At 43.5% G+C, this 27,882-nt stretch overlaps 2 protein-coding genes across 5 annotated transcripts in view; both read right to left on the bottom strand.

Moving 5' to 3' along the window:
• Sort1 (sortilin 1) overlaps nt 1–380 on the bottom strand; it is a 93,227-nt gene extending 92,847 nt beyond the window's left edge. For 3 of the 4 annotated variants that reach the window (XM_048363067.1, XM_048363066.1, XM_048363068.1), the window contains exon 1: nt 12–379. In XM_048363067.1, the coding sequence (XP_048219024.1) occupies nt 12–329 (318 nt within the window). In that variant the 5' untranslated portion in view covers nt 330–379. Of the gene's footprint in view, nt 1–11 lie in introns of all 4 variants that reach the window. The other variant, XM_048363065.1, reaches the window with a different exon arrangement.
• Nucleotides 381–5,994: 5,614 nt separating this feature from the next.
• Nucleotides 5,995–26,919, bottom strand: Psma5 (proteasome 20S subunit alpha 5). The gene is made up of 9 exons (XM_048363429.1): nt 26,763–26,919; nt 21,694–21,760; nt 19,338–19,464; nt 16,216–16,283; nt 14,111–14,218; nt 13,940–13,998; nt 12,871–12,973; nt 12,069–12,155; nt 5,995–6,245 (listed from the first exon to the last, which is right to left on the bottom strand). The coding sequence occupies exons 1-9, from the start codon at nt 26,789–26,791 to the stop codon at nt 6,168–6,170; spliced, it is 726 nt and encodes a 241-aa protein (XP_048219386.1). The 5' UTR covers nt 26,792–26,919; the 3' UTR covers nt 5,995–6,167.
• Between the last annotated feature and the right edge of the window lie 963 nt (nt 26,920–27,882).

Genomic DNA, 27,882 nt, shown 5'->3' with positions numbered 1-27,882 from the left:
CGCGCGCTCACCTGGTGCGTGTTGTTGGCCAGCTTCGCGACGACGTCCCGGACGCGGCCGCAGTCCCCCGCCTCGCCGGGCGCGCTCCGGCGCCAACGGCCGCCGCGGGGGAGCGGGCCCCCGGGCGCGGCGGCGCGCAGCCCCCAACTCACCCCGACGGGGCCCGGCCAGCGCAGCGGCGGCGCGGCGGGCGGCGGGGGCGCGTCCAGCCGGTCCTGCCCGAGGGCCGCGGGCGGCCGCAGCTGCAGCAGCAGCAGCCGCAGGAGGAGGAGGAGGAGGCCGAGGGGCCGGCGCGGGCGGCCGTCCGCAGCTCCCCGGGGCCGCTCCATCGCCGCCGAAGGCCGACGCCGCTGACACCTGTCACCCGGCGCGCGCCACCCCCGCCCGCGCGCGCCACGCCCCCGGCCCGCCGCCCGGCGCGGCTGAGGGACGCGCGGCCCGGCCTCTGCGCGCCCATTGGCCGGCCGCCTGTCCGTCTTCCCGAACTCACTTCTCATTGGCCAGCGTCGCCTCCGGGCTCGGGGGTCCTGGATTCGGATGCCAAGATGCGGGACTGATTGGCTGGGACGTGGCAGAAACGGCTGAGGTCACCACCGCCTCTCCCCCCCCACCCCCCTCCCCTCCCGCCTCGCCCGGCGTCCGGGGGCCCGGCTCGCGGGGCTGGCCCCGGCAGCCCCGGAGGAAAGCCGCGCCTCCCGCGCCTCGGCCGCGAGGGGGGCCGAGGGCAGGGCGCCCGGTTCCCCGGACTCCGCATGCGGGTAGCCACGGCACCCGGGGCGGGTGAACGCGGGTGTGTGTGTGTGTGTGGAGGGAGGGCCGCTTGACTGGACAGCGCCCACGCATTCGGCCCCCCCCCCCCGCCGTCCTCACCCCCGCAGCCGGGGCACACGCGACGGCCCCCTACACGAGCGCCCCAGCCGGCAACGCCCCTACGGTCGGTCCCCTTGGCAGCCGCCGAGGATCTGCACGGACCCACGTGAGGAACATGCAGTGCAGGTAAAACCAGTTCCAGATCCTCAACCTCCCTCCGCCCTGTCCCCCTGCTGCCAGCTCTGACGCAGGACACACGGCCGACCCATTCAAAGTAGGTAAGACGGTGCGTCCTGGGAAAGCAGCTGCTAGCTACAAAGTATCAGCCAGCCCCACGCAGGACAGGGTCACAGGAAGCAACTAGCCGCGGACCCAGTCCAAGCTGCATGTCAAAAAAAATGCTAGAGAAAGAGATCTACTAATGTATATTCTCCCACCCCCCAAAAAAAATAGAGAGCACAGTGAGGCCTGAGAGGCGGAAAGTTTCTGCATGCCATCTGAGCAAGAAGGAAACATCTCCAGAGAGGTCTTCCAAGTTCTCAGCTGAAGACCTGCTGCACTGACAAGTCGATGAGAGGGCCCACAATGTGTCCCTGTCCTCGACTACCACGTATCCAATTATTTTTTAAAAATACGGATTGGTTTTAAGTCTATGCCAACTATAGAGTCGATCACAAGGCAGTCACTTGCAGTAGCATGTGACACGGGGGCGGGGGAAGGGAGGCTATAAAGGAATATTTCTTTGTTTCAGTGACACAAAGATGAATGGTCTATTGTCGGCTCGTCTGGATATAAAGGCGACTCAACAGTGCCACCTCTTGGGAAAATTACCAGATACGCTTTATAGCCATGAAATCAGTCGCGATTGTCTGCACTGCCTGAAGGTAGGTAGTATTTGCTTTTGACAGGGTCTTGCTACAGAACTCAGGCTGGCCAACAACTCCTGGTCCTCCTATCTTATCCTCCCAAGTGCCCTGGCTCAACTTTATCACATGATTCATGCCCTAGTCACTTTTGCTTTTACTGTTTTCAGATATGGTCTCAGTAGTCTGCCCAGACTGCTCTCAAACTAGGATCCTTCATCTCCTCAGAGCTGGAATTGTAAGTGGGCACTCAGAGCTGGAATTGTAAGTGGGCATCAATCACCACACCTGGATGCAACCTGCTTGTAGTTCCTTTTACTATATTCTTATAGTGTACATTTCCTCAAACTATCAGATCCCAGGAGCATGGCGTTGAAAGGATTTTTTTTCCCCCCCGCAGTGCTAGGCATTAAATCCAAGGCCTTACACATCAGGCAACTTCTCAACTATGGAGCTACACTTACAGCCCCAAGAGAATGTTTTATTGAATAATGTGGTTTTAGTTTCACATTTGTCTAATGACAAGATTACTAAGCACTAAGTCATATACTATAATTTATTTTTATTTAGTCTAGAAATAGTTGCTTGCAAGTCACTAATAATCCTCAAATAAACTCTGTTGTTGGCCATAGTGTATAATTTTGTTATCAGTACAAAATGTGTACCAGTTTTTGCCACTTTGCTTTCAGGTGTTTTAACTAAGTCAACCATTTATTTTAGGGAACAATAAAAGTAATAGGGAAAGAGATTTTAATAATCGCTTCATCAGTGCTGGGGTGACTGCAACCATGTTAGCAAGAATTCACAGAAAACGGGTATTTAAGATTATTCAGTCAGTAGAAAAACTTGGAAAGTTCTGTGTTAGGATCTGGCTGGCAGAATTAACTTTTTTTTGGCCAATCCTGGGGCTTGGACTCAGGGCCTGAGCACTGTCCCTGGCTTCTTTTTGCTCAAGGCTAGCATTCTGCCACTTGAGCCACAGCGCCACTTCTGGCCATTTTCTGTATATGTGGTGCTGGGGAATCGAACCCAGGGCCTCATGAGGCTGGCACTCTTGCCATTAGGCCATATCCCCAGCCCCAGAATTAACTTTTTGAAAAAGTTTTATACACAGGTATTTGTACTATTAATTTTGGAGCCATAGTCAGAAGAGTCATCATAATTGGCTTATTTTTCTATTTCCTTAACTGTAATTCCCACTTTTATAATAATAATTTTGATTTGAAAGATAAATTTGTTTATTTTTTAACAGTGAAAGTTACTTGCTGTTGTAGTCTGCAGCCTTTCAAATGATGATGTTGCTCTTGTGACTGATCAAAACAAACACTCCAAAAATTAAGATGAAACTATGTGCAGCAAGATATAGGTAATACAGTTATAACAAAAAGTGCTACAGCCTCATTATGACAATATTCATAAAGGAAACAGGTTTTTTTGCTCTTGTCTGAATATGGTAGTTTCATTCTTTGTGGATGTATCATGGGTATTGGTGCTGTGTTACAATGAATTGTAACTAGCATGTGGTTCAGAATACACAATGTTAGTTTTTTAAATGTTAATGGTTCTTTTCTATTTATAATTTCAAACTTTCATGAAGTATACCAAGAATTTCATAAATTTTTTTCCAGTGGGTTTTCTTTGCTTCGGTAGGTCATTAAACATTTAGTCTTAAGAATAGAAACTTGTGGTCATCTAGAATATTGATACTGTTTCAATTTGCAGTGTCTTTCTAAAAAATTTAAATTTTGGACTGGATATAGTAACAGTCCTCTGAATGGTATTGGTAAATGGTTCAAAGAGAAACTCAGTGAAATAAAAGTAGTATTTATTCATGAAAAAAAAAGATTACTAAGCAGTAGTTTTTAGCAGACACAAAATACTCCTAAAGCTGCCCTGCCAGCTACTTGTGAAATGCTGTACATAAGGTATGTAAATGTCACACATAAAATATGTAAATGTGTAAGATATGTAACTATGTAAAATACATGTCAAATTTACTACTTAAAACTTTACTTTTCTCCAAATATAGCAGAAAATTGATATAAAGCAATGTACACATCATTTGACAGAAAATTGTGCTTTAATATTCTACAGAAAATTGAAATTCTCTTCAAAGAATGTACATTTTAATAATAGAGGGCATGACTTTGTTTCCTCAGTCTATGGTATGTAAAATCCCAGGTAATACAGAAGTTTTTATTTTCTTTTTGTGCCCATTCTGAGGCTTGAACTAAGGGCCTGGGAGCTTTACATAGGGCAAAACACGCTACCACTAGAGCCACACTTCCATTTCTGTTGTTTTTGGTCAGTGCTGGGGCTTGAACTCTTGAGTGGGCTTGAGCACTCGCTGTCCCTGAGCTTTTATCTTTTATGCTCAAGGCTAGCATTCTACCTCTTGAGCCACAGCTCCACTACTGACCTTTTGTGGTTAATTGGAGGTAAAGAGCCTTGTGGATTTTCTTGCCCGGGCTGGCTTTTGCTATCCTCAGATAGCCTCCTAAGAAGCTAAGATACAAGCAGGAGCCGCTGGTGACCAAGGGAAGACAGTTTAAGCTGTAGCAAAGAGAGCTGTGCTAAATAAACAATTGTTTGGTACTCTTGTCCGGTATAATACATGTAATTGATGTAACTCTTGTTCTCCAAACTAGTAGCATGTGCTTTGTCTACTTCTGCATTATGCTAGTGTTAAAAGTTTATTGCTCAATTCTTCCCACTAGATGTCAGTCAGAGCATATGAAGAACAGCATTCTCACAGCTTTAGCCCCAAATATGCTCAATGAATTGAAGTTGAGACAGAACTTTTCTCGATGGTGTTTCCTATTAGGATTTAATAAATGTATACATGAGTTAAACAAATCTCATTGTTAACATGTTATATGTAACAGGATTAAAATTCCTAGAAGTCTCTATAAAATTGATAATATATACTTGTTTTCTAGGTTTGTTCTGTGTGTCTAGGACAGAATTTCTTCCAATATTTCCTGTTACTGGAGTTTCCAAACCGTTGCTAAGCACAAGTTCATTGCTGGAACTACAGTATGAATTTAGTCTGCTCAGTTACTATTTTTTTTTTTTTTGGCCAGTCCTGGGCCTTGGACTCAGGGCCTGAGCACTGTCCCTGGCTTCTTCCTGCTCAAGGCTAGCACTCTGCCACTTGAGCCACAGCGCCGCTTCTGGCCGTTTTCTGTATATGCGGTGCTGGGGAATCGAACCTAGGGCCTCGTGTATTCGAGGCAGGCACTCTTGCCACTAGGCTATATCCCCAGCCCTGCTCAGTTACTATTTTAACCTCAGAGTGCAAATACAATACAGAAAGCTCTAAAAATAGTCTGAGGGTCCTCATAAGTGAATTACAATCAATTCTTCACCATCCACATGCATGGGGCCATCTGCAGTATGGATAGTACATCTCAAATCTCCATGACATCCCCTGTTACACAAGAGCTGGTGATGGGAAGCCAGAAAATTTGAGTTTTAGCTCCAACAGCATGATTTTCTGTGTGCATGATCACGGAGCCTTAGATTTTTTTTTTTTTTTTTGCCAGTCCTGGGGCTTGGACTCAGGGCCTGAGCACTGTCCCTGGCTTCTTTTTTGCTCAAGGCTAGCACTCTGCCACTTGAGCCACAGCGCCACTTCTGGCCATTTTCTGTATATGTGGTGCTGGGGAATCGAACCCAGGGCCTCATGTATATGAGGCAGGCACTCTTGCCACTAGGCCATATCCCCAGCCCGAGCCTTAGATTTTGATAATATCCACATAATACCTATTTCCTATGGTCATTTTTGAGGCACAAACTATTCTTTAATAGAAATTCATAGTACATCCCAAAGTCTAATGTAAATTGCTTCTGCATTTTACATTTCTTTTACTGATAAGGCTGAGATTTGTAATTGCCAATGAGGCCAAGACTTTAATTTTTTCATGTCTTTAACTTCATAAAAAGGGAAGCATTTTCAAAATACAGTTAACAGGTTTACCACTGTAGATGGTTTATTCCAACTCATCAACAACCCCCCAATGAAGTTCTTTTGCTGGCCGATGAGTAGCACATCCCCTTTCATGCAAGCAACATTTCAAGCAACAGAAATATACAGGAATGAAATGGACTTACTGGAGTATTAACATCAACTAACCACTAGGAGGAGCTGGGTTAGCTTGTTATTTTTCATCACCTAGGGAATCATGGCAAAGTTAAATATGTTGTAAATAATTTTAGAACAGACAATCACAGGAGAGGGTTATTAATACTACCATCCTTCTGCTGAACATAAGCATTTCAAACAAAAGACTGCATTATAAGAACAAAGACTACCAAGAAATACTTTAAAAGTTTCTTTTATTTCAGAACTGCCTTTATGTACAGACATCATTAAAAAAAAAAAAAAGAACACATACTGAAGATTTTCCAAGGAATTGGAGTTGGGAATAAAATTTAAGGGCAATTAGGAGAACTGTCCCAAAGAAGTTCTGAAGATGGCTCTTCCTTAAATGCTTAAATGTCCTTGATAACCTCTTCAAGTTCTTCCTTTGTGAACATGTGGAAATTCTGGCCAGGCTGCACTGTGGCTAGCTGGAAAGGAAACAGAAAGGGGTTAATGAGCTGGGCTCCACTCCCGGTCGACAGCCCTCCATGGCCAGGAGGAGCTGCGTTGATGGTGCAGCTGTTCGCTAGGAACGGAGGGATCTGCTGTCCCAGGGGTGTCCTTTCCAAGCAGTAGGCCCCTAAAATAGCTCTGACTCCAGAATACAACTTCTTACTGACCAAATTTTCTATTTTGAGGCTAACCCACTACATAATAGTTAACCAAATGCCTAGCATCCTTTCTGCTTTTTTTAAGTTACTTCAATAAAGGCCTGGAGGTGAGGCTAATATGGTAGCTGAGGTCAAACCCCAATACCAACAAAGGAGAGGCGGAAGAAGGAAAAAGGAGACAAATAACTTTTTTAAATTATTAAAAGCATACTTATATACTTCCAAGAGGAAGTGATGTATGTGAGGCTGGGTTATTACTTTGCCGCTGCCACTCCTAGCTGTAAATGAGTATCCAACACGTAGAGTAGCTATGAACGCGGGCTTAGCATAGTGCTGTGGATATAAGAAGCACACCAGATTATTAACTATTACCATGAGGTATTTTTCTACACATTGTTTGTGGGGCAGCTTTATAAAAAGAATTTTGATGGGGGCTGGGAATATGGCCTAGTGGCAAAGAGTGCTTGCCTCATATACATGAGGCCCTGGGTTCGATTCCTCAGCGCCACATATACAGAAAATGGCCAGAAGTGGCGCTGTGGCTCAAGTGGCAGAGTGCTAGCCTTGAGCAAAAAAGAAGCCAGGGACAGTGCTCAGGCCCTGAGTTCACCACGGCCTAGGACTAGCCAAAAAAAAAATTTTTTTTTGACGGGTTGGGAATGTGGCTTAGTGGTAGAGTGCTTGCCTAGCATGCATGAAGCCCTGGGTTTGATTCCTCAGTACCACATAAACAGAAAAAGCTGGAAGTGGCGCTGTGGCTCAAGTGGCAGAGTGCTAGCCTTGAGCAAAAAAGAAGCCAGGGACAGTGCTCAGGCCCTGAGTTCACCACGGCCTAGGACTAGCCAAAAAAAAAATTTTTTTTTGACGGGTTGGGAATGTGGCTTAGTGGTAGAGTGCTTGCCTAGCATGCATGAAGCCCTGGGTTTGATTCCTCAGTACCACATAAACAGAAAAAGCTGGAAGTGGTGCTGTGGCTCAAGTGGCAGAGTGCTAGCCTTGAGCAAAAGAAGCTCAGAGACAGTGCCTAGGCTGAGTTCAAGCCCCTGGACTGGCAAAAACAAACAAACAAAAAAAGCCAAAAGGACAGAACAGAAAATCAGGACTGTATCCAAATCTTGACTCTACCATTTACCAGTTCTGTTGTTTTGGGTAAAGTCTTATTCTCTCAAAGCCTGTTTCCTTTTCTGTGAAGTGGAAAAAAAGTTCTATATCCTAGAGTTATGTGGACTAAAAGAAATAATTACATGTAAAATACTTGGCAAAGTGCCTTATAGATTACATGTATGACTTAACTAGTGAATTATCATGTCATAAAGTTTATAATTTACCTTGCAAACAGGATCAGAAAAGATTTTTAAGTAGAGAGCAATGAGGATTGGATGTGAACTAGAAATCCATTTTAGTGGAACTATGTGGAATAAAATGAACATTGATGGAGATCAATGATGCCACCAGGAGGAGCACTCTGAAAATACGTAAGGAGAAAAATTGGGACCTGAACAAAAGAAGATATTAGATAAGAGTTGGAGGTGTATCAACATGACTTATTTATAAGGAGGCAAAGACAAGATTTAGTGACAGAAAAGGGAGATTGAAACCTTCCAAGTTTCTGGTATGAATGGCAAGTAAACTTGTGGTACTATCAACCAGGACTACAAAGTCAGAAAAGGAAATGGTGTTTTGAAAAGGTAATGATTTAATTTTACAACTGTCAAATTGAGGTGAATGCTTCAGAAAAGTCCTGAAGGCTGACCAGGAAATATGACATGCAAGAATTATCCTAGCAAAGATCAGTCCAAGGGAAACAGAGTTGTAATAAATGGCATGACTAAGTAATAAATGTGGGCGAAACAGTAGGCACTGACACAGCTTGTTTGAAACAGCACTGGAAATAAAGGCTACAGTGGAATACTCCTTGGCCATAAAACTTGACAATTGCTATCCCGAACATGGGGGAATTTCAAAATTATGCTGTGTCAAAGAAGCTAAGAGTATACACTGTACAACACACATTTTATAAAATTCTACAACACAAAACAAACCTGTAGTTACAGTAAGGGGGGGTGACATCAATGGGCAGAAAGGAACTTTTTGGGAGAATACAAATGCTCCATTTGACTGTGATGGCAGGGGTTATAGAGCTGCCAAAATTGTACACTTCAATGGGTGTATTTTCCTACAAGTAAATTACACCTCAACATAGTTAACTGCTTTGAAAAGACAGATAAGACACAGTAGAGGGGCTGGGATATGGCCTAGTGGCAAGAGTGCCTGCCTCATATACATGAGGCCCTGGGTTCGATTCCCCACCACCACATATACAGAAAATGGCCAGAAGTGGTGCTGTGGCTCACGTGGCAGAGTGCTAGCCTTGACCAAAAAGAAGCCAGGGACAATGCTCAGGCCCTGAGTCCAAGCCCCAGGACTGACCAAAAAAAAAAAAAAAAAAAAAGACACAGTAGGTAGGAGGTGTTTCAATAGTTTTATTTAATTGCAGGAGGGTCTCACTATATAACCCAAGTTGGCTTTGAATGCACTGTCCTGCCTTAGTCGCCCAAGTGCAGGGAATACAGGTGTGTACCAATATACAGTACCCAGCATTTTATTTTTTTAAGGAAAATTGCAGAAATTATCAAGACACTATGTCATTCAGTACTAAAGAAAAACAAACTACCAGGAAAGTACCAACAAAAATCCTCCTGAAACTCAAGATAGGAGGATCATGAAAGATTGGCAAGAGGAAATATTTTCAAATATTTGCTAAAAGCCAGCTGCGGCTGCTCATGCCGCATTCCTAGCTACTCAGAAGCTGAGGTCTGAGGATCATGGTCTGGAAGCCAGCCCAGGCAGCAAAGTCCATGAGCCTCTTACCTCCTCCAATAAACCATTCAAAAACCAGAAAGGATGCTGTGGCTCAAAGTGGTAGAGCAAAAGAGCTCAGGGACAGCATCTAGGCCCCAAGTTCAAGACCGATGACTAACAACAACAAAAAAAAAAACTAGTTACAAAATTTTTCTATGGAGGAACCGTGCTAAATTTCTTCCTTTTATTACCACTCAGAGAGTAAGCTAACTATGTGCTCCCTCAAACTCTTCAAACCCTCTTATGTCTGTACCAGCCCCCTATTTTAGTACCTGATTTTCAGGGCAGTCTATGAAACCTGGTGAGACATTCACTAACAACACTCCAGAACTCTCCACTCTTGTCCTTAACTACTCAATTCATCAAGGATTTAATCCAACCATCCATGTTTTTTTTCCCTGAGTATAATACGCCCAGAAACATCCTGATAGTGCTGCCTGCTTTAACTACTGATTAGTAATTACACCACCTGTTGCATACTGTGATACTGTGACTCCAACAGTAACCTTGATCAATCTTTTTTTGGGGGGCCAGTCCTGGGCCTTGGACTCGGGGCCTGAGCACTGTCCCTGGCTTCTTCTTGCTCAAGGTTAGCACTCTGCCACTTGAGCCACAGCGCCACTTCTGGCCATTTTCTGTATATGTGGTGCTGGGGAATCGAACCCACGGCCTCATGTATACGAGGCAAGCTCTCTTGCCACTAGGCCATATCCCCAGCCTACCTTGATCAATCTTGACTTTCTAGAACAATGTTTTGTGATTCTAGTCTCAGTTTTATTTATTTATTTATTTTTCCTTTTTGGTACTAGGGCTTGAACTCAGGGCCTGAGAGCTGTCCCTTATTTTTGCTTAAAGCTGGTGCCACTTGAGTGACTCTAGCTTTTTGCTGGTTAACTTGAGTTAACAGCCTGTGAAGTTTCCTGCTCGGGCTGGCTTTGAACACATCGTCAGATCTCGGCTTTCTGAGTGGCTGCAGTCAGAGGCTTGAGACACCAGCACCTGGCTCTTAAATAATATTTTAATGTGGGCCAATGATTCTTTCTCTCCTCCCTGCTTCCTATCCACGATTTTCCCATTCTTACCAATCTCCCCATTGCATTACCACACTGGACAAACCTATCTTTTCTTTTCTTTTTTTTTTTTTTGCCAGTCCTGGGGCTTGGACTCAGGGCCTGAGCGCTGTCCCTGGCTTCTTTTGCTCAAGGCTAGCACTCTGCCACTTGAGCCACAGCGCCACTTCTGGTCGTTTTCTATATATGTGGTGCTGGGGAATCGAACCCAGGGCTTCATGTATACAAGGCAAGCACTCTTGCCACTAGGCCATATTCCCAGCCCCTATCTTTTTAAAATCAGTTATACAGTCATACAAGGGGTGGGTGTCATTTTTTCATCTACACAAACCTACCTACCCTTTACTCATGATTACTTTTCTCCTATTATTCACTCTAAAGAAGGACATTCAGAATTTAGTCCAAGCCTTCCCATTACTTACCACTCTACCTTACACACATTCTATATCCCAACAATCAAATAAAACTCGGAGTTTTTGTTTGCAATGCTAGAGACTCATGCACATTAAACAAGTGCTTTACCATTGAGCCACACCCCCCACCCAAAGATCTTTAAAGCACAAAGTTATGTCTATCTTTCTATCCTCTGTGAATGCTGTTCCCTCTTTCTGGAATATCTTCCACTCTCCTTTCCAGACACCACGTCTTCCAGGATGCTTTCCTAATGTTCCAGACTAAGTTGCATGTTTGCAAGGCAATCTATTTTTGTTGCTATTTCAGAAGTTCCACACCAGGCTCTTATTATCTGTTACATCCTCTACCCCTACACTACATAGTGTACCACATATGCAGGGGATAGATTTTCTCTAGCTGCATCCCTGGCATATTACCTGCTATATAATGGGTACTCAATATGACAATGAAATATTTTTATTTTCTGAAATCAACTCTCTTAATAGGATCATGTCGCCTTTCTTCAACTTTCCTACCACTCTAACATTTTCCTATCCACTAGTTTGATCTGTTTACATATTTAAGTCTTTTCCCACTGTTAAAAACACAAACATCATTTTCTTAAGTAGTGCCTTCTGCTGGCATCTTGAGAATCAGCACATTCCTTATCACCAACTTTGACTCCTGGGCTCACTGAATTCTGGCTTCTGTCATCACTTTACTACCACTACTTATTTTTCAAAACCTATCAATAACTTAAAAACTGAACATGTAGAGCATTTGCCTAACAAAACTGAGGCTGAGTTCAAACCCCTAAACCACCAAATAAATAAATAAAAGTAATTGTGGGAGTCTCTAACCCCTAATTCCTGTCTGGGTGGTTGGAAGTGTTTCTCTCCCCCATTTCTTACTAATTTAACCATGTTATGAAATAAATCCTTGCTAAGAATTACCAAAAAATATTAAGTAAAAAAACCTGGTAAAATACATAAATTTGGGGCTGAGAATGTGGCTTAGTGGCAGAGTGCTTGCCTAGCATGCATGAAGGCCTGGGTTTGATTCCTCAGCACCACATAAACAGAAAAAACCAGAAGTGTCACTGTGGCCCAAAAGGTAGAGTGCTAAGCCTTGAGCATAAAGAAGCCAGGGACAGTGCTCAGGTCCTGAGTTTGCCCCAGGATTGGCAAAAAAAGAAAAAAATAATAATACAAATTTTATTTTTCAAAGCAACTAAAATGTAATTTGTTGGTCTGTTCAATCTTTAACAAAGTGAGTTGTAATATCTTGGAGAAAAATAATAAACTAGAAACAATACCTCTATGTTAGTTGCATTCAGCTTTTCCTCCATTACTTGTTTGAGGATGATAAGTGAAGACTTGATGGCTTCTTTCAATGTCATAGACTTGAAACAAAGAAGGTAAGAAGATGAGGTATTAATTGTACATAATCCCTTTTTCCTTCAACCATTTCCCCTTTATCTCCTGAAAAATGATTTAGCAAATATTAATGTTAGGCATCTTAATTTGCACAATGCTTTACAAGTGTCTGCAAAATTCAAGCAAATGTTCAAGTAAAATACCCTATTCAGAAAAAAAAAAAAAAGTGCCTTATTTGGAGTTGTTTGAAGAAGGGGAAAGGATTGCACTCCTGTAGTGAACCCTTGAGCTCCTCAGTGAATTCAGAAGCAAGGTGATGTAATACTAGCTAGTGATGACCAGATGACCTAAAAATGCAGTCAAATGGTTCAGAAAATTCATTTTTTACCTTGATTTGCACAGAATTTCCTCCACATGTAAAAATCAACACGACAAGCATAACTCGTTGTATTGCACTTTGTTTTACTGTATTTATCAGATACTGAATCTTTTCCAAATTTGAAGGTGGCAACCCTGTGTTGATCAAGCATATTAATGAGATTTTTCTAAGAACATGTGCTAATTTCATGTCTGAGAATGACATTTTTTTGTCATTTCCACATGTCTTGTTTTAGGTTGTGGTTTCAAAAAGATATTGTATAAAACTATCAAAGCTAAGTTTTTGATGTGTGTGTGGCTTATTCTACAGATATTACTTGTAAGTGTAAGAAATAATGGTAAAAGCTATAAGAATGTAGGTACCTTGTGATACACTTCTTGCAAGGAGCTCTGGGCACCCTCGGAAGCAGAGCCAATTGCTCGAGCATCACATTGTACAAAGGTCCCAGATGGGTCCATGTGAAACCTGTAAGTCCCCCAAAAGAATTAGAATGTTATGAGTGATGGCATTTTACATAACAAATGCCTCCTGAAAGTGTAAATGCTTGGCCTGCAACCAAAAATGCCACTGATGCCTCGGATACACGAGGCCCTAGGTTCGATTCCCCAGCACCACATATACAGAAAACGGCCAGAAGCGGCGCTGTGGCTCAAGTGGCAGAGTGCTAGCCTTGAGCGGGAAGAAGCCAGGGACAGTGCTTAGGCCCTGAGTCCAAGGCCCAGGACTGGCCAAAAAAAAAAAAAAATGCCACTGAAATAAGGCACAGCTCCAAAAGATGTTCTTTGTTTTGAGAAACCAGACCACTTAAAAGGTATTTGAGAACATCACTAATTTCCTCGGAGATTTAGGAGTAATTAAATGTCATTTACAGAAATAAAACTAACATTTGTGCACGTGGGCCTACTAAATTAATCTGAGAATGTGGACCTGATCAGTATGCAAATCAAAACTTGAAAGTTACTTCTAATCTTTCCAGAACTGGAACTGCTCCCAATAAGGGAGTTCGATCATGGATCTCCAAATTTTGGCTGTATAAATGTCACAGAATCACTTGACTTTAAAGTTAAAAGTCTGGGGCTGGGAATATGGCCCAGTGGCAAAGAGTGCTTGCCTCCCATACATGAAGCCCTACGTTCGATTCCTCAGCACCACATATATAGTAAACAGCCAGAAATGGTGCTGTGGCTCAAGTGGCAGAGTGCTAGCCTTGAGCAAAAAGGAGCCAGGGACAGTGCTCAGGCCCTGAGTCCAAGGCCAAGGACTGGCAAAGAAAAATAAATAAATAAAATAAAGTTAAAAGCCCTACTTTTTCTAGGTTTATAATAACCTTCTCACTTGACTTAAACTAGTAGACCCTACCCAAAATTGTAGTAATCACCACCTTCTCCCCCAAATAATTAAAAAATAAAAATAAAGCAAAATGGTACTTACAGCTGGGGTCCTTTCTCGTCAACTCCTCCAAATAACAGTGCTACTCCAAAGGGACGAGACTAGAACAGAAATGCAAGAGGAACTGCGAGCTGGCTATGAGGTCAGGGAGACAGGGACGTGCAGAAGACAAACGTGCAGTACAGCAACCACACTCAACACACGCACACTCACCATAGCACCTGGGTCTGCGTCTTCTTCTCCAAACTGTAGAGCGAGATTGGACACAGCTTGAGTCACACTCTCCACTGTCATCGTCTCATTGTAGGTGAACCAATGGTTCTATTAGGAGAAGTAAAGAATGGTATTCCCTGCACATTAAAGCAGCCCATCATCCTTATGATACACATTCCCCCTCAACTGTGGTCAGAAACGTGTCTTTTTTTCTTTCTCTCCCACTTTTCTTTCTTCCTTCCTCCCTGCCCCTGCCTTCTTTTTTCTGCTCAAGGCTAGTGCTTTACCACTTGAGCTAAAGCTCCACTTTCAGCTTTTTTGTGGTTAGCTGGAGATAAAGAGTATGGCAGATTTGTCTGCCAAGACTGGCTTTGAACTGTGATGCTCAGTCCTTAGCCTCCTGGGAACTAGGACCACAAACATAAGCCACCAGTAGTAGGTTACAATCACCTTTTGATCTAAGCAGAGCCATTATCTCTGTTTAAAGTTACTGAGGCCCAGGTAGGTTAAGTACTGCCCACGTTCACACAACTACTTAGAGGCAAAACTGAAATACGAATCAAGTGCAGGGCCAACTAGTACCCTGCCTTTCTGTGTGTGCTGGCGTGGGAGTGCATGTGAGAGTGAACGGGGGTGCATGCACACCGTGAGGCAAGGGCTCTTCACTCCACCTTTCTTGCTAAGTAGTCGTAAGAATTTATGGAACCCTATCTCTGAGGAGGAGGCAGCAACCATCACTACCTTAGTCAGTGCCTGGACCCCAGCGCCAGGCCTGCAGGGCCACCTCCACAAGTCCCCTCTCTGGCTCACGATGTAGCCTTCACAGTGGAAGCAGGTGGAACACCCCCCCCCCCCCCAATGAAGGCACCAGCACCCCGCTTTGTTTTCCTTTTTGAGGAAAGGTCATACTATGAAGTCCAGGCTGGGCTCAACTTCACTAGGTCGCCTTGTCTGGCCTGGCACTACACTAGTAACATCAGATGCTGAGTACTTAGAACTGCACAAAAAGAGAAATAGCTGACAGCAGGTGGAGAGGCACAGGCCTGCAATCCCAGCATTTGGGATGTTGAGGCAGAGACTCATATCCAGTGTGAACTACAGAGCACTACCTTGTCGTGGGGGGGGGGGGGGGAGGAGGAAAAGGAGAGAGAAAAGGAGAAAGCATAAGCAAGAGGGCATTGGAAATAAGCATGTTTAAAAGGTTACAAGTAATGGTAAACTAGAGAATTATGCCCTTGAAAAGTAGGACTAATCCCTGAAGTACAAAGTTTAGTCATTTCACAAAGTGTATGTTAATAACCAAGTACCACTTTCCCCCAAGAGTCTATTTTATTCTATTAGTGTATATGTTAAAATACGTATTCTTACATAAGTACTGACAGCAAATGTGCAACGAAGTGCAAAACTTTTTTTCTTACTAGCTTACATCTCCAGGCCATGGGAACACAGTTAAAAAAAAATGGTGGGGCACTGATGGCTCATGCTTATCAAAGCTAACCAGGGCAGGGAAAGTCCACGAGACTCCTATCTCCAATTACTATAAAAAAGCAAGAAGTGGAGCTGCAGCTCAAGTGGTAGAGCCTTGAGCAAAAGAAGCTTAAGATCTGAGTTTAAGCCCCTCACACACACACACACACACACACACACACACACACACACACACACACCAAAACAACAACAAAATCAGCATTTCTAACTAGTTTTTTATCTCCTAGTACAAATCACACTCATCAGAAGAGAGCAGTTATAAGCCTAGCAGGAAAATGTTGGACTATACTTAACTATGACCTTAACTATACCTTAACTATGACCACATTCTGTTATGGTGCTTTCACAGACAATAAACTGGAACAGAATGCATGTTTGTTTTACATGACAGGGTAAATTCAGAGGAAGCAAGAGACTATCAGCTCTACTGCCCAGAGCTTCCTTAGAACTTCAATGGTTAGGTAGCTAATTCCTAAGGTCCAAGAGATTCTACCCCACACCATTCCCAAGAGCCACATCTAATATGGACACAGATACCTGCAATGTAAGCCAGAAAGCAGTATCACTATACAAAGAACACAAGAATCACAGTAAAAAGGAGAAGGTCCTGATTTTACCTGTGTTTCCACTCTTGCTTTATCAATTAAGGTCTTAGCATCAGCAATTAGTCCACTCATGGCACAACCTGCAATGTGAAAAAAGGAACATTGACCCAGGGGCAAAATCCTTGCAAAACTTTTTTATCTACTCAGAAAACACTAAAATTCTGGAGTGCAAACCATGGCAATATACCCCATGCATTAGATGGAAATGATCAACTCTGAACCCAAGCATAATAATGTTCAAATTAAAAATTATCTACAATGTCACAAAAGTCCAGACCATAGCTAGGAGACACAAGAGCAGCAGCCACCCAAATGTGAATTCCACATATTTTATCCCTAAGGATCTCTTTAGCTCTTGTAGACCTTGACACATGTGCACTAAGCAAACACTAGCAGCCCAACCTGAGAAGTACAGAGCACTAGCCCACGATGGTCTACAGCAGAAGACCAGAAAATATCAAAAGCCTTTTCACTTCTCTGAACCAAACAAATAAACTAGTTTTATTAGAAAGTTTGCTTGATAGTCCAAGATACCAAAACGATGACAATCCCTGTTACTTAGATGCCATGGCTGAAATCTAAATCTCACAAGGTAGGTTTTTCTCCCAATGGCAGACTTCCAAATGACTCCTTTACCATATCTACTAGGATATAAATGTTTCTTTCTTTTTCTTTACCAGTCTTGGGGCTTGGACTCAGGGCCTGAGCACTGTCCCTGAGCTTCTTTTACTCAAGGCTGGCACTCTGGCGCCTTTTCTGTTTATGTGGTGCTGAAGAATGGAGCCAGAGCTTCATGCATGCTAGGCAAGCACCCTACTACTAGGCCACATTCCTAGTCCTTGTTTTTTTTTTTTTTTGTGCTAGGTGTGGTGATACACAACTGAACCAGCTTCCCAGCTACTTGGGAAGTGGAGATAGGAGGATCTGGGTTTGAGGCCTGGCAAAATAGCAAGAACTTATCTGCAAATTAGCAAGAAGCAGGGTATGGTGGCACAGGCCAATAATCCCACACCAGAAAATGGGTACTTTTTTAAAGGGGTAGGGAAGCATCAAGGGCAAGGGGGTCGACAAATAAAGAAAAGGCTGGGAAGGATGCAGTAAAAAACTCAATGCATATCCTGTAAGATTAAGAAGCATGAGGAAAGGGGGTGGGTAGGGAGTAACAGGACAGACTGTTGAAAGGGATGACATTGATCAAGATGCATTGTATTCATAAAATGCTTTGTTGAATGGCAACTCCTTTTTTTTTTTTTTTGCCAGTCCTGGGGTTTGGACTCAGGGCCTGAGCACTGTCCCTGGCTTCTTTTGCTCAAGGCTAGCACTCTGCCAACTTGAGCCACAGCGCCACTTCTGGCCTTTTCTATATATGTGGTGCTGAGGAATCGAGCCCAGGGCTTCATGTATCTGAGGCAAGCACTCTACCACTAGGCCATATTCCCAGCCCCTCATCTATATATTTTTTGCCACCATAGCTTTGCTTATTTCTCTCTCTTCTGTCTAGACAATTACACCCAGACACTTGTCTGCCTGGCACTCTTTGTATTTCAGAATTGAGCCTAGCATCAACCCAGTACAAGCATCACTTCGTGGCATTCTTTTCTGAAAAGCCCACTACTACTGTCTCAAGCAAGACTAATTTTCCTCACTTATATCCCTACTGAACACACTGTATGTTCCATCAAATTAAGACATATGTTCCCAGAAAACAAGGACTATGACTCTATCTCTGGTGTCTAACACAATGTCTGTTTCTACTTGTTCAATAAAGTGCCATGGACCTACCTCCGAAAGACAGGTGAGTAAGTAGACACAATGCTCTTAATTGTAAAAAACAAAATCTGTTTCTACTTATGAAAGAAATACTACCAAGCTTCTATATTTACTATGGTATTTGGTTCCCATGCCTTAAACAATTATTTTACCAAAGTTTCAGTGATTCTATTACTAGAAAGGTTACCATGCTATAAACAAAACCATTTACCCTGTAATGCTACAAGAATTATGCCAAAAAGCAAAGAAAGAAAGGTAAGGTGGGACACAAACAAAAACAGCTGGGTGCTGGCGAATCACATCTATACTCCTAACTACTCAGGTGGTTGCGATCTGAGACCATGATTCAAAGTCATCCTGGGCAAGAAAGTCCTATTAACCACCAGAAAATTGGAAGTGGTGCTGTGACTCAAAGTGGTAGAACCCTAGCCTTGAACAAAGAGTTCAGGGGCAGCAAGCACCAAGGCCCAGTTCAAGCCCCATGACCAACCAAAAAACAAACAAAACCACAGAGGAAGAAGATTGATCTGATCAAAATCTATATTCTTATAACTCTGAGCCTTACCCACTCCAAAGATCTTGGAGACTTCCTCTCTTTTTCAATAGACACTCAGTTCTCCAACATACATTCTCAATTCCAGATGGCCTCTTACCAGAGCTAACATACATCAATGAAAACCCACAAATCATAGAAAATAGCCTGTGATTCAATCTTTGCATATTTCAACAACCAGCATATTTGCCAAGGTCTTGGCTACAGTGTAGTTCAATGGTAGTGATTGCCTAGCATATATGAGGCCCTGGTACGATTCCAAGCATACACACGCGTGCGCACACACACACACGCACAATTCCAGGCATACATACAAACACATACACAGACACACAATTCCAAGAATACACACACATACATCACATAAAATAAAACATAACAAAACATATTTGAAAATGAAAGGAATTTCTAGGAGATTAAACATGAGTCCTGAAAATGCACTGCACTTTTTTTTTTTTTTTTTGGCCAGTCCTGGGGCTTGGACTCAGGGCCTGAGCACTGTCCCTGGCTTCTTTTTGCTCAAGGCTAGCACTCTGCCACTTGAGCCACAGCGCCACTTCTGGCCATTTTCTGTATATGTGGTGCTGGGGAATTGAACCCAGGGCCTCAAGTATACGAGGCAAGCACTCTTGCCACTAGGCCATATCCCCAGCCCCACTGCACTCTTAAAGTTATATATTGTGGCCTAGTCCCTAGAAATAACAACTAATCAGAAGATAAGGCATTTGTTCTGTGACCTTCTGTTGGAACATAATAAAAGACAAATTAAGCTAGGCCAGATTCTACAACACAGCTCTCATCTACTAGTTACCTATATGAGCATCAATCTCTACAATTTTCTCAATGCTGCTAGGCTCCATGAGTGGAGAGGTAATTCTCTTCTCCACTGCTAGGCATACACCTTCTGACGTCTGGATCCCAATGGCTGTAGAACCAAGCTAAAAAGAAACATACAATGAGTATCATGTAATGTACAGGCCAAAGAACAGTTACATCATTCCCATTAATAAAAACACTGATTTTATAGAATTTTGTGCACCTAAAGTTGAAGCCTGGGGCTAGATGTGTAGTTCAGCAGCAAAGCACTTGCATAGTATGTGAGAGAAACCCTGGTTTCAATCCCCAGTTCCATATAAAGGGGCAGAAGGCAAAGAACAAATCTAAAACAGACTTGGAAGCATCTGAAAAATGATCTACTCTAATGCCAGTATTGGGGAGGAGGGATTCTAAAATCCTAATCACAGTGTACAAGAAAGTAATAAAACTCTTCTAAGGTCACTAGTAGTCTATAACACAGCTTAAATTATCTCCTCTCTACACTACCACCCTAGTCATATACTTCTATATCCCTCAGTTTCCATCTGCAAAATGAGGAAATGGTAATAATACTTGACAAGGACAATCAATACATAAGTTGATACATAATACTCAAATGGTGCTACCAGATAATAAATAAAAAAATTATTCTGATTACATAGCTTCTAGTCTCTTTACCTTTTTTTTTTGCCAGTCCTGGGGCTTGAACTCAGGGCCTGAGCACTGTCCCTGGCTTCTTTTTGCTCGAGGCTAGCACTCTACCTCTTGAGCCACAGCACCACTTCTGGCTTTTTCTATATATGTGGTAATGAATAGAACACCAAGGACCTCATGTATGCAATGCAAGCACTCTACTACTAGGCCATATTCCCAGCCTCTAGTCTCTTTATCTTTTAAGTGCTCTTTTCTCGTATATATTTCATGTTACAGCCTGACTGATCTAGTAAAATAATATTTTCACTAGATCTTCTTTCTTCAAGATTATCTTCCTATGCTGCCTATAACTAAAATTCAAACAAGCTTTGAGAGCCCTCACAACTTCCCAATACTAGTACTTAGTACCTAGTAGCTCCACACCACCTTAACAAAGACTTCCAAATTGTGCTCTCTCTCAATTCCCATTATACTTAATTAGTTCTATAAAACAATGCCAACAGTGAGAATCAGCCCTCATCCAAAGAATTTGTGAAGATCTATGCACAACATGCCTATAGACTGATCATGTCTCATATACTTTTCAAAAGTGTAAAGTTTATTGAAAAGATCTTATTTAAAAACAGAATGAGGTTCATTTCTATCTGAAAAGTAGCTAAAGCAAAAAAGTGTTGGAGGTATGGTTACAGTGTTAAAGCCAATAATTAATTCTCACCCTGTTCAATTTGGCCTCCAACTTAAATGTACTTCTAGGCTTCCAATCCAAAAAAAGGCAAGTAATTCTGAGAAAGGCTACCTTATAAAGTATATCAAAATTCAAAGTAATATTCCTTTTATACTTATATTTCCCTCCAAATATATCAACATTGTAATTCTGTCTAAATTGCTCCTCCTACCTGCTTTGGTAGGAACTGCAGAGATGAAAGGAAATGAGAAAACATTCAAACTAGCCCAGGCTGGTTTGGAACTCACAATCCTCCTAACAGCCTCTAAAGTACTAGAATTATAGAGATACACCACCACACATAATAAATATAACTCACTAGCAGTGACCAATGTCTGGATTCTTGATATAATAATTTTGATATAGGTTGCTAAGGCAATAGCAGGCAAACTAGGACCCAATTGAAGGAAACCAGGAAGCTAAGTTCTGTTACAGGTACTGAGACTTGAACTTAGGCTAAGCCTCTTTCTCTCACTTCGCTTTTTTGCTCATGGGTGACACTCTACCAACTGAGTCATGCCTCTAGTTCTGGGGCTCCAAACTTCAGTAATCAGTTCTGAGCTTCCTGAGTAACTAGGACTGTACACATGAACCACACATCAATATATTATAGGACACATCTCTATTCAGTCACTAGTGTCTAGTATAAACTCACATCTTTATCAGCAAGGTTACAAAGGTGATCAAGACAAAAAATAGTAACATGGGGGCTAACCTGGACTTCTATACTCCTCTTTATAACCAAGAGGATTATAAACACAAACATGTTCCTCCACTTGCACTTAAAAAAACTACTTACATGGTTATGAAGCTTTTATTTGCTCAAAAAGTTTTAAACAGATGTCTGGAACAGGATTAAAAGTGTTCTAAAAACAGTTAATGGGAGCTGGTTAAAACTATTTTTTTTCTGAAGGAATGGTAAAACACATTTACTCAAAATGTTCTGCTAGCAAGTGTGAGGTTGCTACTATACCTTTATAGCCTCAATGGCATATTCCACTTGAAATAATCTTCCTTCAGGAGAAAAAGTATTCACACCCCTATAATTAAAAAACACACACACACACACATATATATTAAAAGTTGTCCAAAAAAAAGGTCATATAGCCACTGAACTCACATTCCTTGACCACTAGCTTAGATGACTATAGGATATGCATGCTCTTATACCCTCTACTTTGCCCCCAACAACCATTTTTGGGGTACATTAACAGTTCCTCAAGTCAATGGTCTCTGTAAGAGAATCCTGTCCCACTCCTATGAAGTCTTCCCAACTGACCTAATGAGAGCGAGTGACTTTTCTATCTCAATCCCGAATAAGTCTGGACCAGTCCTCCACCCACCAACCAATTCCTCCGATAAATTCATGCCCCTTAACTATCAGGCGATTCTCAAGAAAATGTGCATTGCTTCTTATCTTCTATTACTTGCATCTGATGTTAATATCTTATTTTTTTGTAAAATGTCACAACTGTCTACTTATGTGTATGAAATAGCACATACAGAGATCCATGCAGTTCCTAAAACTTAACCTAGTTCATTTCAATAGGTAAATGTGCATGAATTACATGTCAGCCTGTTTTTTCTCTAAAATATGCCCACATACACACACTTTCCTTGCTCCAGAGTGTTGGAAATCCCTAATGAGAATGGACACCAATCATAGTGGTAGCTATAAAAGCTTTTAGCTTACAAAGTGAAAAATTAAATGAACAAGGTGGGCATCATGCTTATAATCCTAGCTACTCAGGAGGCTGAGAACTGAGGACGGAGGATGAAAGCCACATCCAGGGCAGAAAAATCCCTGAGATCCTTATCTCCAATCAACAGCTGAAAGTGAACCTGTAGCTCAAAATGACCGAGTGGCAGCCTTGAGCAAAAAAAGCTAAGGGACAGTTAGCTCCCAGGCCCTAAGTCCCACCCACAGTACCGGTATGTGCGTGTACATACACATGTACAACACTCTCCCACCAACAAATGAATGAAAATAAGAGAAACCCTAGGTTTATGAAAGGGAGCATAATGTCTTTTTTTATTTTTTTTTTATTTTTTTTATTTTTTGGCCAGTCCTGGGCCTTGGACTCAGGGCCTGAGCACTGTCCCTGGCTTCTTCCCGCTCAAGGCTAGCACTCTGCCACTTGAGCCACAGCACCGCTTCTGGCCGTTTTTCTGTATATGTGGTGCTGGGGAATCGAACCTAGGGCCTCGTGTATCCGAGGCAGGCACTCTTGCCACTAGGCCATATCCCCAGCCCCTTTTTTTTATTTTTTAACAATAAGCTCTTTTCAAAATATAAAATAATAATAGAAGTTGGCACTTGTTGAGCATTTGCTATGTCTGACATAGTTATAGGTCTTTCAAAAATTTTAACTCAATCTTTTTTTTTTTTTCCAGTCCTGGGCCTTGGACTCAGGGCCTGAGCACTGTCCCTGGCTTCTCTTTGCTCAAGGTAGCACTCTACCACTTGAGCCACAAGGCTACTTCCAGCTTTTTCTATACATGGTTCTGAGGAATCGAACCCAGGGCTTCATGTATCCAAGGCAAGCACTTTACCACTAGGCCATATTCCCAGCCCCCTTAACTCCATCTTTGAAATGAGCCTATGAAATACTCTCTAACATAAGATATTGTTTTACAGATGAGGAAATGCACAAGGAGGTTAAGTAAGCCAGTCAAAGTCACTTAACATAAAAGCAGGGCTAGAACACAAATTTAGAAAATCTGACTACAAAACCTAGTTTTCAACTACACTGCCTCTGAAGATTATTATGGCTAAACTGGAGTAGAGAGACAATCCCACCATCCCAACCCTCCGCTGGCTCCTATGAGAACGTCACTGAAGCCATTTAAAAGAAGTCTGGAACTCCTAAGGACAGTTTAAAAATCAATGAAAGAAAAAACTGAGATCTGAAAACCTGGTACTGAGTTCTAGTTTTGCCACTTACTAGCTTTGCCTGCTTCCAAGGAAAAATACTGTCCTGCCTTTGTCACAGGTGAGTATGGATTTATAGTGTAAAAGAATCCTGTAAACCACAAATTGCTACATGATTACATATTTCATCCTAACTTAAAAACTTCATTCTAGTGAGGCAATCCTACATCCTGGATATAGGCTCTGGTCTTAGCCTACTTCTCAAACTTAATTGTCTCCTTTGAATATTTCATATGTAGGAAGTACCAAATTCCAAACACCTATTATCAGTTTGATGTCTTTCCTAGGTCATCTACATGTCTGCTGAACATTTTGACTTCAATATGCCATTAGCACTTAACATCCAATATTTTCCAATCTAAAATATTATCCAGTCCCCCTCCAAAATCAGCCTTTTCTTGTGCCATTCCTACTTCAGTTTTGTTTTTGTTTTTTGCCAGTCCTAGGCCGTGAACTTAGGGCCTGAGCACTGTCCCTGGCTTCTTTTTTGCTCAAGGCTAGCACTCTGCCACTTGAGCCACAGCGCCACTTCTGGCCATTTTCTGTATATGTGGTGCTGAGGAATCAAACCCAGGGCCTCATGTATACGAGGCAAGCACTCTTGCCACTAGGCCATACTCCCAGCCCCTTCAGTTTTGTTTTTTTTTTTTTTTTTTTAAACTCCAATCTCCCTATTCCCTTAAAGTAGAAAGTCCCAAATGACTTCACTCATTACTCTCCATCTTCTCCCATATCCTACTGTGTTATGCCAAGCCATCCCAATTCATACCAACTCCTCCTTCACACTGACATACCACTCTTCCTTCCATTCCCAATGCCCTTATTCCCTTTCACCTAACGACTGTCATAATCTCCTAACTTGTGTTGACTTGCTCTTTCCTCTAATCCAGTCAATTAGTCTTCACAAAACACAATTAAGATTAGGTAACTTAAAAGGAAAACTGATGGCACAAAGTTGCCTGCAGAATAACAAAAATTTATTTTATCAGGCTGGGGATATGGCCTAGTGGCAAGAGTGCCTGCCTCGGATACATGAGGCCCTAGGTTCGATTCCCCAGCACCACATATACAGAAAACAGCCAGAAGCGGCGCTGTGGCTCAAGTGGCAGAGTGCTAGCCTTGAGCGGGAAGAAGCCAGGGACAGTGCTCAGGCCCTGAGTCCAAAGCCTAGGACTGGCCAAAAAACAAAAAAAATTTATTTTATCAAAAGCCTTGTATTAAAACAACTCACTATCTAGTATTGTCTTGTTTTCCCCATATCGCCTGTTTCCTTTAACTTTTATTACATGTAACAAGCACAAATAGGTAGTTTTCCCACTGTTCATACTCTATTCTGACTCCAAACAATTGACTCCATATTGCTTAAAATCTTCCCTTCTCAAGATCTAGCTCCTTTGTGAAGTTTTCCATGATCCCCTTTTATTTATTTATTTATTTATTTATTTATTTATTTATTTATTTATATTTATTTTTGCCAGTCTTGGAGCTTGGACTCAGGCCCTGAGCACTGTCCCTGGCTTCTTTTTTCTCAAGGCTAGCACTCTGCCCCTTGAACCACAGCGCCACTTCTGGCCATCTTTTGTATATGTAGTGCTTAGGAATCGAACCCAGGGCTTCATGTATACCAGGCAAGCACTCTTGCCACTAAGCCATATCCCCAGCCCCTAATAAAGCCTTTCTGATTAAGGTCACAATTTCTCATACACCCCTAACCCCCAAATTTTATCAGCCAGAGGCATTTTTTTTCTTCTCTCTCCTGTACTCAGGACTGAATCCTGTGTTTCACACTTGCTAGGCACACTTCTAAATATGGTTCTCTTCAATGCCCTGAGCTAAATACTGGCCAACAAAAACCATTTTCTTTGATAATAAGTTTCAATAAACTTTACATATATCCTCTGTGGGTCAGTAGAGGGATAAGTGGTAGTTCCAGGTGACAAAATTTTAACAGGAATCACATATCCTTGCCAAAAAAAAGTAGCCACTCTACCTAATATGAAGGAAACATGTTTTTCCTACTTTTAAAACAAATTCAATAGTTGTGTGAACACATCTGCTCAAAACCAAAACTGTAAGTACAAAACGTATACAGCATAAAGAAGTACGACTCGGTATTACTTAGCATTTCCAACACTTGGGCGTTTTTTGTTTTTATATGTAATACAAGTTTGGCGGGGCGTCGGTGGCTCACACCGACGGTAATCCTAGCTACTCACGCCAGAGGCTGAGATCTGAAGACCACAGTTGGAAGTCAGCCCTGACAGAAAAGGCCCCGTGAGACTTTTACCTCTAATTAACCACTCAAAAACCGGAAGTGGTGCTGTAGCTCAAGTGGTAGAGCCCTAGCCTTGAGCTTCTTAAGAAGAGTTGAGGGGCAGAGCCCCCGTCCTGAGTTCAAGCCCCGGGGTCGAGACACACACACACACACACACACACACACACACACACGCAAATATGTGTATGTATGTACCACAACTTTGATTTCGGAGACATTAACACTAAAGTTAGCTTGCTTTAAACTTTTATAGAAGTCAGAAAACCAACCTTGTCAAGTGAAATGAGCATCCTGAGAAATCGCCTAAGACCCCATTCTACATCCTGATTCCTACAGAAGTAGACGGCTGGCGACAGAAGCGAGCCCGGCTGAATCTGCTTTTGGGCGGGGGGGGGGGGGGAGAGTATGTCCCTGCGTGCAGTCATTAGCAACCCATCACAGTGTCTAGTGGCTTTTTATTTCGGCGGCACATCTCAGAAAGGAAGATGGTCACCGGGCTCGAAAAGACGAACGAAGGAGGGGTGACCCCCGACCTCTTCCCGCCCTCGCCCGCGCTCGCCGCCCCCCCACCCCGAGGCTTCCTTTCCCCCAGCACAGACCCGAGCCCAGCGCTTCCGCGGTCGGGACCCGCGGGGCCCCGATCACTGTACAAATGTGGTCGGCTTGCTCGAGTCCAGCTTGGGGGGGGGGGGGAGGTTGTCACACCGAGCCCCGCAGAAGGGCCCGAGCTCCCCGGGTCCCCGGGCGCCCCATGACACGGCAGAACCCAGGCCGCGGCCGGGCCCTGGGCCCGCCCAGCCACAACCCGCTCCAGCCTCCCGCCCGCCGCACACACCTGTCGTACTCAGACCGGGTGAGGAACATGGCTAGGACCGGGGAAGGAGGCAGCGGCTACGCGGGAATTCCGAGGGCCCACAGGACTCCACCGACGCCGGGCTCCACCACACGGCCACTGCTCCTGGGCCCTACTCGCCAGTGCGCGTGCGCCCGCGACCTCTTCAGCCCGCCCTTCTGTGCCTTCCTCCTATTGGCTGGTGTCGGCCCTCGCTAAGGCGATTGGGCCACGCTTAGCACGAGGGGGCGGGACAAAGGCGTTCTTCCGCCTCGCTCGGCGGGTGGTTGCTAGGATCGCTGGGAGCTCGAGGCGTGCGGTGAGAGTGAGCCCTGGCGGAGTGGGAGCCCGCCGCGGGATTGACAACCCGGAGAGCTTGTGGTTACTGTGGGGCCGACTGAATTCTGACTGGAACAGTCCCTCGTAAGCCCCCGTAGCTCCCCGCCCCGGGACGCCGCCGCCGGCCGAGCTCTCCGCAGGACTCCCCGCTGTGGCTTTGGAGCGGGCGCGAACGTGGGCGCCCGCGCCGGAGCCAGGACGCGTGCGCAGCGGCGCGTCCCAGCCCGGCCTCCGGGCGCTTCAGCCACCCGGGGGCTTTGTTGGAAAAGGATATGGTAGGTTTTTTGTTTTTTTTTTTTTTCCCGGTCAAGGGTGTTTTACCAGGCCCTCCTCCCATCCCCACTTCCTTCTTCCTCACCCTGGACAGGTTTCAGTCCTGATGGGCAGAGTTCAGGATCCCACACTGTGACTGTTGACTTGCTGTTATACATGATGAATAGGTGTCTGCCTTTTCTGGGCTTTTTTTAAGGCGAGAAGAGCGACTTTGAAGCCTCAGAGGTCCCGTAAAGGGAATACTTAAGAAGGCTAAGCAGAGGGCTACTGGGAAAGGGGACAAAGTTTCAGAGAAGATGAGTATATTCTGGAGAGCTGGTGTGCAGAAGAATGATTAAAGTTAATAATGTACTGTATGCCTGTGCCAATTGGCTCACGCCTGTAATCCTTAGCTACTCAGGAGGCGGAGATCCAAGAATCGCAGTTCAGAGCCAGCTGGGGCAGGAAAGTCGGGAGATTGTTATATGCAATTAACCACCAAAAAAAGCCAGAAGTGTAGTTGTGACTCAAG

This window comes from Perognathus longimembris, chromosome 15 (assembly GCF_023159225.1).
Source record: "Perognathus longimembris pacificus isolate PPM17 chromosome 15, ASM2315922v1, whole genome shotgun sequence".
NCBI classification, from domain to species: Eukaryota; Metazoa; Chordata; class Mammalia; order Rodentia; family Heteromyidae; genus Perognathus; species Perognathus longimembris.
This window is presented reverse-complemented; position numbering and strand designations above follow the sequence as displayed.